We start from the raw sequence: 14,279 nt of genomic DNA, 5'->3' as shown, positions 1-14,279 counted from the left end.
TAGGTAAAAGTTGGGAATTATCCTGTCAATTTTTTCTTTTTGTTGTTTTATACTTTTTTCGTTTCTCAGTAAGTGAAACATAGAGAAAGTGATAAATATCAAAAAATATAAAGAGAGAAAATTGAAATCACAATAAAATACGATAATTCAAGTGGTGAAACAAATAAAAAAGTTATAATTCCCTCTTGTTTTTTGGTAGCATATTTGTAATAACATTGAACCTTTTTTAACCATTTTGAGCTTGGTTGCACTTGTTCAGACTATGCCAAATAAGGAAAGTGTTTCACGTATTGAGAAGCAGAGGTAGTTTATACATAGTATATAAAGTATTTTGTAATTTACCAAGATCCCCCTGATATGCATTTGAATAATGCATATCAATTTAAAATTGGAGCAAAACTCGAGAGCTGTGTGCATCAACTGGGAATGCATCGATCAGTTAAATAGTTCACTCTATAGTCTATACCAGTTTTAGGCCACAACTTATGACAGATCCATTATAAATGTAAAGACAAAAATTTGGAAGGCTAAAAATTAACGACATATTTGCATTAAGTACTTGTTAAACTTTACATAATTTGATAATTCCTGGATACTTAGCTCAAAGGCCCTGTACATAGTAGACTTCATCTAGCACCAAAAAAGGGGTTAATAACATTGAACTCCAAAACGTAATTTGTTATTGCGAGTATATACCAAGGCATCAGAATCAGCGGTTGCACACTCCAGGCTATGGGTTATATCAAAAACCAATGACGTTAGATATGAATAATTCAGCTGTTGTTTATCATATCAGCAGGCAAGTTCAAATCAAAAAATCTGTCCCCAATATCTGCATTAGCATGTTTGCTGGAGGAGTATCCACTCTCAACTTGACTGGGACCCAAGCTAGAAGACTCTGCTCTCGCACGTTTTCTGGAAGAGCATCCACTTTCATTTTGATTCAGAATCAAGCTCGTAGATGGCTCATTTGACCCCCTCACTCCTATATATGTATGTATCAGTAGCTTTCGAAAGACCAATTGGCTTTATTCTATCTTGACATTCTCTTCATTAAAATAACTGAAAGCCAAAAGATGTTATAACTGGACCCGTCAAACAGGTCTAGGTAAAAGTACAGGTTGACTGATTCAAATTTAATGAGGATATCGCCCAGACAAATTTAAGCATCAAGTAGGTCCATCCTAATAAGAGCTTGTGGGTTCAGATTAACTAAAAAGATCCATACCGCCTTTTACTTGTCTCATAATTACTCATCAATTTTTTGTAGTAGATGAGTAATCTATTCCTTATGTACTTAAAAATTCATCTGCAAGCTGTAATAAGGTTTAAGAATCACAATGGCACGAAATCTACCTCATGAAAACTATATATTAAAAAAGAAAACAGAAATAGAAAGATAACTTAACACAAGATAAGAAATCAAAGTAAATATCATAAAATAAATTTACTCTGTGCCGTGACAGATATTAAACGTTGTAACAGAAACTAAAACACATCATGTAAAACTTGTGCTTTCACCTCTAATTATTAACATGATATAATAATATCACTAAATCATTGTTCTAGGATACAGAAATAGACAAGACTTCTATACCAGACATTTTCAATTTCGAGTAATCTTAAAAGGTTTATGCTTAATTGATTTCCTAAATCTCCAGACACCTTCAGGTCAGATATAAGGGTAGGGCAAAAACTTGATAGATCTAACTATCACAAACAATACAGTGAACTGGTTTAATTTAGTTTCATAAACAAAATCAACTATCTTAAAAAGTTAAGAGTCCATACCATTTGAGCCGGAATATTTATCACAAGTATAGTTCTGGATCTGCCCATCAGAAAGCTGTGATGCTTTCTCCACACCCTTCGACCTATACGGGGCTATTTTGTGGGTTGTGTGCTGGAGGGATTCTAAAAGATCATTCTCAATGCATTCGTACCTGCATAAAGTGCACAATAACATAAGCAAAAATATCCAACCAACATTTCAACACAAAAATATTGATCACAAGGACCGTTCTTTCACACACTACAAAAAGCATCACAGAACAAAAAGGAAACGCATTTGCTAGTAAAATGTAATATAAAACTTGTTGCTGTACCCACATTTTCCTGCATAAGTTGTCTACTATGTTCGTCATTGTTATGATCCGCATTCTTGTTTCCATAACCTTGTCATCTTCAAAAGTATGAAATGGCTCCTCCAGACACAACGAGAGTTTCTCAACATTGGCCTCCAGTTGCTGTTGCTGGTCTTCAAACAAATTCTTTTTTATCTCCCTTTCCTCCATTGTCAATTCATCAGGAAACAGCTCAACACCAAACATGTAATAAGCGAACGGGTACGAATATGACAAAATACGCCTGGACCTAAACAATCTGCAGAGCCCATTTGTGACCCAGCTGAAATCCTTAGATGTTGTTTCCCTGTCTTCCAAACTTGTTATCTTCTGCTGTATAGTTTCCTTCAGCTTAGCTTCAAGCTTATATGAATCTGTGTGAGCTTTATAGCGGTTATGATAGTGAATATAACGCCACCAGTCCTTCTTTGCACGCTCAGTTTTATTAAGATCATCTTCTTTGAATCTCCCACAACTGTGACCGGCAATAGAAGACCATGTATGCTCTCGACCTGTCGCTCCACCACAAAGCCAACTGCGAAGGCCAGATAGAACATTAATTCACATAAGAAGTATAAAGTGCTCCAGGTGGATTGCAATTTGCATACTTCCTCCGTTTTTTTTAGATTTACACTTTCTATTTTAGGAAGTTTTAAATTAGATGTTACACTTCTATTTTGGGTAATAACTTCTCTCTATCTCTCTCCTATCACATGTTCACATGGGACCCTTTTGTTTTTCATTATCTCTATCTCTCTCCTCTTCAAAAATTACCTAGAAGTCCGTGATTTGAAAAGTGTAACATCTAAAAAAAACGGAGGAAGTATTATAAATATTCACAGGTGACATCAACACTTGCATTGTCAACAAATCAACATGACAGCATTTTTGTGCATATAAACTGCCACGTGTGCCGCTGAGTCAACTTCTATAAGATAAAAGTTCAATCCTAGAACTTTAAATGATCAAATAACTTGCAATGGGACTAGCAGAAAATGGAACATGTCAATGAGGTTAATCAAGCTGGTAGTTTTACACAAATTTTTAAATAGGCTGTGAAGCCAAACTACTGTGCAAATCTAGGAATAAATGAGCTAGTAACTGCAAGTTTGATATATAGGAACAAATCAAAGAGATTGGAGGGGAAAAAAATATTGCCCTTTATCACACTGGAATATAAATCAACTTCCAATCAGAAGTTAGATGAGTATTAGAAACATAAAATATTAATTTAAAAGTTCATATATAAATAATCTTGACAATAAAAATTTCCAAAAGTATAATATACAAATTTATAGTTGTGGAAAAGGTATTAGTAATTAAAAAATCTGTATTTTTCTTTTTTGGCAAAACTTTTGAAATCAATTATGTCTTTGAAGATATAGTATATTATACATTTAAAGATACGTTACCAGACCCAAGTCATTTTTATTTACTCTTGGATTAATTATAAACATAAATTAAGGATATGAATGTTGGTCAATTCTCCCTTGAGAGAAGGATGTCCTAATTTCTCTTTGCGCCTATTAAAAAAATGAATTTTGGCCAATTCCTCTAGGTCAATTTTCCATTTTCAATGATAACACCCTAATTTTCATTAATTTAAATTTATTGACTCACTCCATTCCTATTTCATGTTCCTATTTGCAATATTCCATTTAAAGAGAGAAACTTTGATCACGTGGGATCTTGTTATATTGATCTCAACATAACATACATGTGGGATCTTGTTAGATTTGTCTCAACATAAAGTTCCAAATTCTTAAATTTTCTCATTTTTTATGATGCATATTTCAAGATATTGTTGCTCAAACATTGTCATTGAAAACTATGCAAAAACGAACGGCGGGAGTAACTCAAAGAATGAAAAGGAGTGTATTTGAGAGACGAAAACAGTTCACACAAGCAATAACTTCAAAACATGATTATTGTCAGTTTATTCTACAATTTTGACATGCTATTACGGCAAACCAGACATCATTCAATTTTCTGCAATTCTGGAATCAGAGTACGAGCACTTTTTTTTTTTGCATTCCCACCTTATCACTCCTTACGGCCCGTTTGGTAGTCGTTAATAAATTGCGGTAATGGGAATGAATTTTAAGTGTAATTTTATTAGGGAAGCATCCTTAAAATCTCTATGGGGAGGCAATTTTTCTCTATGGGCAAGCAATCTCACCCCTAAACATGTGTTTTTGTCTCCAAGAGGAAGCAATTTTCATTACCACTCATTACCACCTACAAAGGTGGTATTGGATGGGAATGAAAATTCAAGAAGGAAAGTGGACACTTTAGGATAAATTAGCATTACCATGGGAATGAACAATGATATTTTTCACAAATTTACACACAAATTCATTCTCATTACCACCATTTATGACCAACTACCAAACGGGCCGTTAGAGTATATGTAGTTCAATCAGTCTGCAACTTCCCCAAACAACGTTCTCATAGCCTGTGGCCTAGGACAAGAGACAAATCAGTCAAACGAAGGTGAAGCCTTTGGCAAGTTGAAGTTGATTCTGTCTCTATCGATATTTTCGTCTCACAAAGACAAAAATATTGCAATACCAGAAGGAGGCAGCAATTAGATCCCTATGTTACCTAAACTTGACTAAGAGGGTTAGACACGGGTAAGAGTCCGACATTGAGCTCAGCAGTGCCCGATATTGTAAGACATGAGGACTCTTTCTGAGATTTAGACACAGGTAGGGAGAAACGGCGACTAAAATATGAAATTATAATATACATCTTTCCATAATAAATTATTTTGTCCAATTTTTATTTTTTATTTTTGGTATGGATATGTAGCAATAAAATATACTCTTCTACTATTTCTAGTGTGAATTAAAAAAAAAGTGTATTGGAGCAATCGAAAGGAGATCATGTGAGTTGGTAATTTGTAGTGAGGAACACAAATAAGTACGATACTCCCCAACTTCCCAAAGACCTTCCCTTGATCCATTTTAGTCTGTTCCATAAAGTTCTACCATATTTTGCTTTATTCTTCATTGGTGAACTTTTTCCATCTTGTCCCCTCCGTCACCCCACTTGGTACATCATATTACACTTGTGTTTCTAAACAACTTTTTCTCTCTTTCCAAAGAGTCAAATAAATGAACCCCCTTAATGTCTTTGGAATGAAAGGAGTACCAAAAACCCAGGAGAAATATTCCTATCCCAGTTACTGTTTGACCAGTCTCCTCAATCCTTCCTGAGTATCAATAAAATAGCAACTAAAAGAAGAGAGGAAAGGGGAAACAGTAGAGCTCAACCCTACACCAAGGAGAGAGAAGATATAATGATCGAGTAAAACAAACAAATGGACAACCATGTGAGCTGCCGCCAAAGTAGGAAACTAGAGCATAGACCATAACATCTTACTCGACCAACCACCAAGACCAAAAACCCTTACCCCTTGCTACTTGATATCGTAAGTTTGACCTTCAATTGGAAGATTAATGGTTTTCTTATCAGACCCCCGGATCTGAAAGTATATCGCCTTCTATTTCTTAGTGCATGGCTTACAGAATTTTCGAGTCCACATAACACAAGTTGCATACTAACTTCATTGATGGTGAGATGGAGTAATGACAAAAATTTTGTACCCCCATCTCTGCTGTCTTGGGTGGACACAAGTTCACCTGATGATTAGCTGAGTCCGACAACATAAATAGGAACTGTTTATAAAGATACTGTTAGGAGCCTTACTGTTTGGTGTCTACAATAGGGAAAGTAGTTAACAAATTGAAGAACGGGGAGGCAAGACAACTACGATAAGCACATAAAAAAAGGTAGTTTTTTTGGTGAAATCTTGTAAAATTTAGGCATATCAATTTAATATTTGCTTTCTCAAATGAGATTTGAGACAATAAACATACACAATTGCGAAGGGAAAACTAATGCTGATAAACCCCAACTAAGTCACAAATTATCCCAACTATTGGATCACCCTATATTAGAGGGTCGTAGTTTCTTGTAAACTGGTTATAATGCCAACATGTCACGATCAAATTGAGCCAAATTTTATTTATTTCTTTAGAATAACATCCTCCCTCTACTCCCCATCTGCCTTCCTCAGGCCATGACCCCAGAACTTCTCTTCCTAGCATTCTGTTTGAATAGATGAAGAATTTCAAACCTGTTTTGGCATACCTTTACAGTTCAAATTTCTTTATTCCGTCATTTTATTTTTAGAGTTGATCCAAACTACTTTCATACCATAACATACAGTTTTGTGTTGTTCAAATAGATTAGTGTAGCTTTTCACGAAATTATACGAACTTCCTGATTAATAAGCTCTGTTTCATCTATATTCTTCAACCAAACGACTTAGGATTATAATGTTAGTGTAATTATGTCGATGCAACAGCACTTTGTTGGGAGAAACAAAGAGGCCAAACTCCAAAGAATAGGCTCCGGATTACTGGCTAGTTATCCTCAAAAGAAAAAAGAAATGGATAGGCCAAAGAATGAATTGCTTTTCCATTGAACCACAGCAGAATGTACAGAACGCTTTCTTCGTAACTGGACTCCAGCCACAAACAGTCGCCCCGCATCTTCCCTTCTACCTTCTCTAGCCCTAATATCACTGCCCTCCTCTTCTTCCTTTTCTAGCTACCACAAGCAGACGCCCCACTCTCCTTCCTCTTTGAACCAACCCACTGCGTCTCCCATTCACTTTCAAGTTCTGGCACTCATCATAAGTATGATACAAACAGCCAGAAAAGCTAACATACACTGATAAACATATGCCAACAACTTCACAAAAGTAAGAGTGTCCTTAATCAGAGACCAAAGAAGGGCCACTAACAACCAATCCTTCACTGCACCAGCCACATCCATAGTCAACACAAAAATCTCCGAAACAAGAAGAACAGCCAACTTCAAACCAAAGTCAATGAGAGTATTAGTATGGAAATTGATAACATCAAACTCAAAACCTCCTCTTCACTATCTCAAAATTGGAAATTCCAGAAACAGCCAAGAAACTGTCAAGCAAACCCATGCACAAGGAGCAATACAGTAGAAACTAGTAATTAGGTTAACTTGAATAGCCTTTGCATTTAACAAAATTTGGATCAAGCTAATTTTGCAGCCTAAAAAATCAGAGCACCAGTGGAAGAATAAAATCATAGAGATGAAATTTACCCTATCTGTAAGCAGCAATCCCGAAACAAACTGACATAGAAACCTTTTTTGCCGTGGTATTCACCTTAAAGTGTCCTTTTCTAGCAAACCCAAAACTCCACCATTAGCACTCAAATTCTACCTCCTCAGTTGTTCCAGCTGCCGGCTGCTGGTTACGGTTTCTACCACTGGCGTTCCCTTTCTCTGCTCTGCTGCTGTTTGATGCTTCTGCAATAGTAGCTGATGCGTTGCTCCTTATTGTGTTTGATGATGGGTGGCTGGGAGGGAGAAAGGGAAAAAGATGGGCTCATAGGTGGGAGAGATATGGTGCTCTGTTAGTGTGGTGGATGGAGGTTTGGGTTCTGATAGGGTGTTGATGGTGCTAAAACAGAAAGAGTAGAGGTAATGAGAGAGGGTTTTTGAGTCACTAAAAAAGGCCACCGGTCACAATGGTGAATTCAAGAAGTAAGCCAATTCATAGTATTATTATGCATTACTAGATAGTGAGGATTACTTTGAGAAGCCACTAATAGTTTGAATTATTAGCGTTAATTTCTCCTTATTTTTTTCATTTAAAAAAGAGCAGTTTTAGGGTGCACTGTTTCAGAGATTACACATGTCATGTAAGTTTTCTCATTCGAGACAATACGCCCACAACATACAAGACATAGACACACACAAAAAGATGCATGCTCACGCATACATATACACTGTCACTCACACACTTAATTTTGACAGGCACATGTCGAAGAAGGGGAAGGGAAAGGGGAAGAGAGAGAGAGAGAACGAGAGCTGAAACTTTCAGATCAAAGAGGAAAAGAAAAAATGAAGAGAGAAGGGTGATAACTGTAACAGAAAAACAAACTGAAGAGAGAGAAAACACTTGATTTACGATGAGTAACAGAGGAAATCACTTGAGATGGCTCACCGGCAATCTATGACATAACCCGCAACCACCAATAACATCCAATGGGTTAATGGGTACCAAAATCACGGATGAGGAATTTTTTTCTAGAGTAGGGTTTCGAATTATGGTTGAAGTAATATCATGCAAATAATTGAGAAATTTTTCTCGAATTTAAATGTTAAAAATTAGGTGAAATTTAATCTGAAGAAGTTTGGGACTTGCACTGTTTTCAACTCAGATGTCTTCTCTCATGTGTATCTCTACAAAGGTCAGGCAAGACACTAAGTCTCACACCTCACTGGAAGCAGCTCAAGGAGCAGGCATCTCTGAACCTATCATAAGGAGCTGGTACGAAAGTAGATGCAATTTTTTGTGCATCAACGTTTTTCTTGCGAGTAGGCACGATTTGAGAACTAAAGTCACACATAAATTTGGTGATGTCAAGAAAAACATCAGTGCACCCACACCCTCCCTCTTGTCCCATAAAGTTAGTCTATTATATATGTTCATAATGCATCAAAAATGTTTGCATAGCTCTACATTGATACCATCAAATCAATTTGTTTTCCCTTTCGCCCTTTATATATGAAGGATGATGTTTTCGAGAACATAGGGCAGGCCACCATAGTGTGTCATGTCACCAAAAAAAAATTTGCTCCTTAGGAAATAGAGTTTTATAGAGATTAAGATACATATATAGAGCTTTGGATAAGAGAAAGATAGAATTTGCTAGATATGAAAAACCTTTTTTCTTTAGGGGAGAAATAAACAACCTAAAAAGTATTATATTATGGAAATGGAGTATAAATTTTGTTATGCTAAGTCAAGATATTATATTTTTTAAAAAGCATGAGAGCACGAGAAATGTGGTTCAAAATAAGATCCATATAACTCATTAGCAGAATGCACAGACAAGTGCTTACCAGAATGCTTGGCTGCAAACACAAACAACAAGATTGCATCCTCCATTCTTCTCCACAGGTTTGTGACATTTAGGACAAGGCTTAGTGTGGCTGGTGATCCAATTAACAGTCTCTGATTCATCCTGGCATTTCTTCGCCCAAAGCTTCCACATTAGACAAGAACAAGGAGAGTGAGCTTCACATGAACAGCTAAAGCAGAATTGATGACCGCATGTACATTCAACCTCAAAAAAATCATTCTCCTCAACACGTATAGCATTTCCACAATGGGGAACACTTGGGCACCACTTCACCCTTTTGTTATCCTCTATGTAGGACTCCAGAAGGAAGCGGTCAAATTTTTCAGCCGCAGCAGAATCCCTCATGCTAACCAAATTTCTTATTTTTCCATCATCACATATCGCATTGCATTTATGTGCCATGCATCTAACACGTCGACTCTGACCTTCATTGATTCTGACAATAAAATGCTCTGTCCAACCTAGTTATTTAAAGACAATAATAGAAACATACAAGTTATATTAGTTTGGTACATCTAACTTCGGAAGAAGGTTCAGTATTATAGATTGGCTCCAACAAATATATAGGAACATTAAGGAAATAAAAGTTCTACATGATCACAATGATATCCAGTCAATGAGTCAAATCACTCATATTCCACAGTTGAGAGTTAAAATACGAGAAAGAGAGATCATGGCACACCAACTCTCTCCATTACTGCGTCTTCCAAACAAACTGAGTAATATTTACTCACCTCCCTCCATTAACCTCATTCGCATTACCTAAATAATCACAAGTTCACCAGACAGAAGGCGACTTGAGCACATATGTAAAGGTTTCTTAGAAAAAACCTATTGCCATACATTCATTCTTTCATTGCATAATTTGCAAACTAAGAGACACCGTTCCCCCTCCCCCACCAAAAAATTCCCATCCCTTAGGCTCTTACTATATATATTTACGGCCCGTTTGGTAGTCGTTAATAAATTGCGGTAATGGGAATGGATTTTAAGTGTAATTTTATTAGGGAAGCACCCTTAAAATCTCCATGGGGAGGCATTTTTTTCTCCATGGACAAGCAATCTCACCCCTAAACTTGTGTTTTTGTCTCCAAGGGGAAGCAATTTTCATTACCACTCATTACCACCCTACAAGGTGGTATTGGATGGGAATGAAAATTCAAGAAGGAAAGTGGACACTTTAGGATAAGTTAGCAATACCATGGTAATGGACAATGATATTTTTCACAAATTTACACACAAATTCATTCCCATTACCACCATTTATGACCAACTACCAAACGGGCCGTTAAGGATATAAGAAAAAGATTGGGGTTATCTTGAATCCTACCCATGACTGTTTCTCCACCTTACTTGATCAATATATGTTCAACACATGCTGAAGGGAGTGTCACAAATTAACTTTCATTCTGCATTAAAATCTACCACTTAGCTGAGAAAAGAGCAATATACAAGAAAGGTTAAGTAGGATGGCAAATATTAGCACAATAATTGCAATTTAAAAAATCTTATCCATATTCCAACAAATAGAGAGGTAATATTCATACAAGTTGACAAGCACTAAAACTCCTCCACTATATGTGCCAGCTTTCTTGTATACTTTCTTCTGTCTCACAAAGACCGTCCTACTCGTTTCCCTTATGTAGTTTTTGGCTATTGTGACTTGTGTGTTTCATATTTTCCCCTTCTTCCAGTTCTCAAATTACCCCAGACCTCTCAATCCTAATCAAGCCCCAACCCCTCCGACATCACCCTTGGGATTTGGAAACCCCAAACTCTTCTACACCATGACCATCCTTGATCACCACAATAAACACTAAACACCAGCATATCCTCACCCCCACACTCGCCACCCACTAGCTTGAGTTTGACACCAGTTTCATACACAACTCCGTCTGAGGATAGAGACACATCCAACAGATGGGTTCTCACATACTCAGATAAGTTGATCCAAGAGAACTAAGCCTGCAAGAACATGAGGTAAACATAGCAATCTCTTCTAGCAACTATCTCCAACAGAAAATTAAAGTTTTTCATAATAGATTCCGGAGTGTTCTAGCACCATGAAGTCCGACGGTCATTTTATTGAGGTGATTTTCTACTCATGCTGGAGTTGTAATAAAGCAAATAGCACAATTAGGAGAAATTTGAAGCAAGCACTTTATAAATTTAGGAAAAATACATTTTGGAAAGGGCATATGGCCATAGCTATATAAATAAAGATGAGAGAAGCTAATTGGTGACAACGGAGGCTGGCATCCTAGAAGACAAAAGGTGCCAACTTTTGAGTAATCCATTAAATATTGTCTATCCACCTCCTTCGTAATCAAAAAGTTAGTTCAATTATCATCTATGAAGTTGACAAAAACCTCTCGAGTGATATACTTCAGCAAACTATGGTATACTTACACATGCAAAAGCAACATTTGCTCATGAATGGGAATGACAATGTGTCAGATTGGTTTATCCAAACTCCATATCCAACCAACCTCTATGTGGACTCAAATTTTTAAAAAATTGGATTTGGACTCAATTTATTTCTCAGATACAAATCGAATTACATTTACTAGAATTTAAGGGCGACTCAAACAATATTACCACTTAAGACCACTAAAATTAAAGTTTAAGAAGATAATCATACTTGCTCGGCCCCATATTAGTTGTCATGTTTAGGGATGAAAATAACTAAATAAAAAATATCATATATTATTGAAAACTTTGTTGGGACATCCAAATTACAACTAAAATGGGATGGGGGTACTATAGTTTTCTTAATCTTTTTAATAGTGCAAAGAATCGGATTTTTCACTTTTCTGATTCACATCAGATTTCTTTCTCCAGATCAAGTCGAACTCGGATCAAATTCGAAAAAAAATGTCATCCCTAATTCCCTACTCAAAAGAATAATTGAGCATAAGCTCCACATAGTTTCATTCAGAAAAGAGACTTACAATCATTACAAAAGTAGTGGCCGCAGTCCATGGTTGTAAATTTATTGGCAGGTCGTTCTTCTATACAAATGTCACACACAAGAAAAGAAGACGACGAACAGGGATTAGCATTATCTGTGACTCTGACACCAGCATCCACATACAAGTGGTCTTTTCCTCTTTCCACTAGCACTGCCAATATCTTTTCAACATCCCAACGATAATGTATAAGAAGGGTTCTTGCATGATGTTCCTTCAACGATAGCAAATCCATTATTCTGTGCAAGTCTTCTTTCTGCAACAAATAACAGAACCCATTACACCATGAAGTGGGTAACGCCACATAAAGAATTGAAAAAGGAGACAATGAGAAATTATTGACCTGTGCCACTCGAAGTGACTCCTTTGTGATCACCTAGAATATATCAAACCAATAAAAAATCTGAAAGTCAGTAAAGAAACACATAATCCCGAACTTAGGTTAATACATTGACTAAAAAGCTGAGGAGAACCTACTACACGAAGTAAAACCTCGGTTTTTTTTAACCAAAAACCACCCTTAGCTAAAAAGACTAATAAAGTACTCATGTGACAAATTTGTCTACCCTTTAAAACCATTAGTTCAAGAATTAACATAATCCAATATCAAAACCTCTAAATTACATTATATGCATTACATTAAATCCTCAATCTATCTCTAATTTGAATCAAAACGCACCAAAAAGACTAACACTTAAACCCTACTGCCAAATTATAACTACAAAGTACGACAAATAAATAAAAATTAACCCTAACAAAAAATAGACAATTGAAAGGAAAAAAAAACCTTGATGGAGGAACCACTCGGATGGCTGAAGAAGACATGATTATTTACGTCTTGAATTGAATTCAATGAGTTATCATCATCATCTTCTTCTTCCTCATTATAGTAAAATTCATTGTCGCTATCCGCATAATCCTCCATCAATTACCCCCAAATTTAATGCCAGAATCAACTGAAGAATATGGGAGCAAAAGCAAAAGTGAAGTGTAGAAAATGAAATTGAGGATCAAAACTCGAAGATGAGAGAGAATTTTAAGTTAGGGGAAAGATCAGAAGGATTTTCGACAGCGATTGACGCTAATTTTACAGAAGAGACGAAGAGAGAGAATTTTCACTCGAAGCAAAAACCCCAAAAGCGAGAGGACAAGGGTGGGGATTTTGGGGGAAGGAGGGAGGGGGAAAAGCTGTTTCTTTTTTATTAAATTTTTATGGGATATATTTAGGGCTTTGCTAAACAACGCCCTAGTTTTTCCTAGTAGTGCCCTAAATACGGTATTTTTATACCGTATTTATATATTTGTATTTCTTTCTCTCTCTCCTCCCTTGACTCACCTTAATTTTTTCAGATTTTTTCTGCCATGTTTATAAATCTGCCATGTTTATAAAACAATTAAAAAAGAAAGTTTAAAAAAACAAGTTAATTTTTGCCATGGAGTTGATTGTGTTGTGACTTCTAACACAGTATTACGAAGCAGAAGAAAATTTTCGACCCATCATCAATTTATATTTTTATCTAGCGTCCTAATTTATATTTTAAAAATCTGCCATGAATCCTAATTTCTTTCTCTCTCTCATCCTACTTTTTTCCCATCTTCTTCCTCTCTGTTTTTTTTTTCAAATTACAGTGAATTTTTTTAAAAACAAAAATTAAGGGGGCGTCCACCATGGACGCCCCACCACCGGTGGAGGCGCCCATGGCAGGCGCTCCACCACATGGTGAGGCGTCTGCCTTGGGCGCCTCCACCGGTGGTGGGCCGTCCATGGTGGACGTCCCCTTAATTTATTTTTTTTAAAATTCAAAAAAAAAAGAGGCGTCCACCATGGACGCCCCACCACCGGTGGAGGCGCCCATGGCAGGCGCCTCACCATGTGGTGGAGCGCCTGTCATGGGCGCCTCCACCGGTGGTGGGGCGTCCATGGTGGACGCCTCCTTAAAAAAAATTCAAAAAAAATTTAGAAAAAAACTGGAGGCCTGAAATGCTTGCCGTGAAACTCGCTGCCGCCACGCCTGGATGTTCGCGAAGGTTTTGCCGGAGGCCGGAAATGCGCCGCCGCCAGTCACTGTCGCCGTGTTGCCGGAATTCGCGCCGCCGCCAATCACTGCCGCCGTTCGCCGGAGAACTTCATTGATACTCTTTGGAGATGGAGAGAGAGTGGAGATGGAGAGAGAGAGTGAGAAGTGAGGGAGGGTCAAGAGAGTGAA

At 36.9% G+C, this 14,279-nt stretch overlaps 1 protein-coding gene across 2 annotated transcripts; it reads right to left on the bottom strand.

Moving 5' to 3' along the window:
* Positions 1-518: 518 nt before the first annotated feature.
* On the bottom strand, positions 519-13,267 carry LOC104898820 (probable E3 ubiquitin-protein ligase ARI2). 2 transcript variants are annotated; one of them, XM_010685930.4, is made up of 7 exons: positions 12,860-13,267; positions 12,416-12,448; positions 12,055-12,328; positions 9,084-9,564; positions 2,110-2,658; positions 1,792-1,943; positions 519-985 (listed from the first exon to the last, which is right to left on the bottom strand). In XM_010685930.4, the coding sequence occupies exons 1-7, from the start codon at positions 12,995-12,997 to the stop codon at positions 774-776; spliced, it is 1,839 nt and encodes a 612-aa protein (XP_010684232.2). In that variant the 5' UTR covers positions 12,998-13,267; the 3' UTR covers positions 519-773. The 2 variants fall into 2 exon arrangements, with proteins under 2 accessions (XP_010684232.2, XP_010684240.2); XM_010685938.4 differs by having other exon boundaries at positions 842-1,062.
* Between the last annotated feature and the right edge of the window lie 1,012 nt (positions 13,268-14,279).

The sequence above is a fragment of the Beta vulgaris genome, chromosome 1 (assembly GCF_026745355.1).
Source record: "Beta vulgaris subsp. vulgaris cultivar EL10 chromosome 1, EL10.2, whole genome shotgun sequence".
NCBI classification, from domain to species: domain Eukaryota; kingdom Viridiplantae; phylum Streptophyta; class Magnoliopsida; order Caryophyllales; family Amaranthaceae; genus Beta; species Beta vulgaris.
Note: the sequence above shows the minus strand (reverse complement) of the source record. Positions and strands in the feature narration are given on the sequence as shown.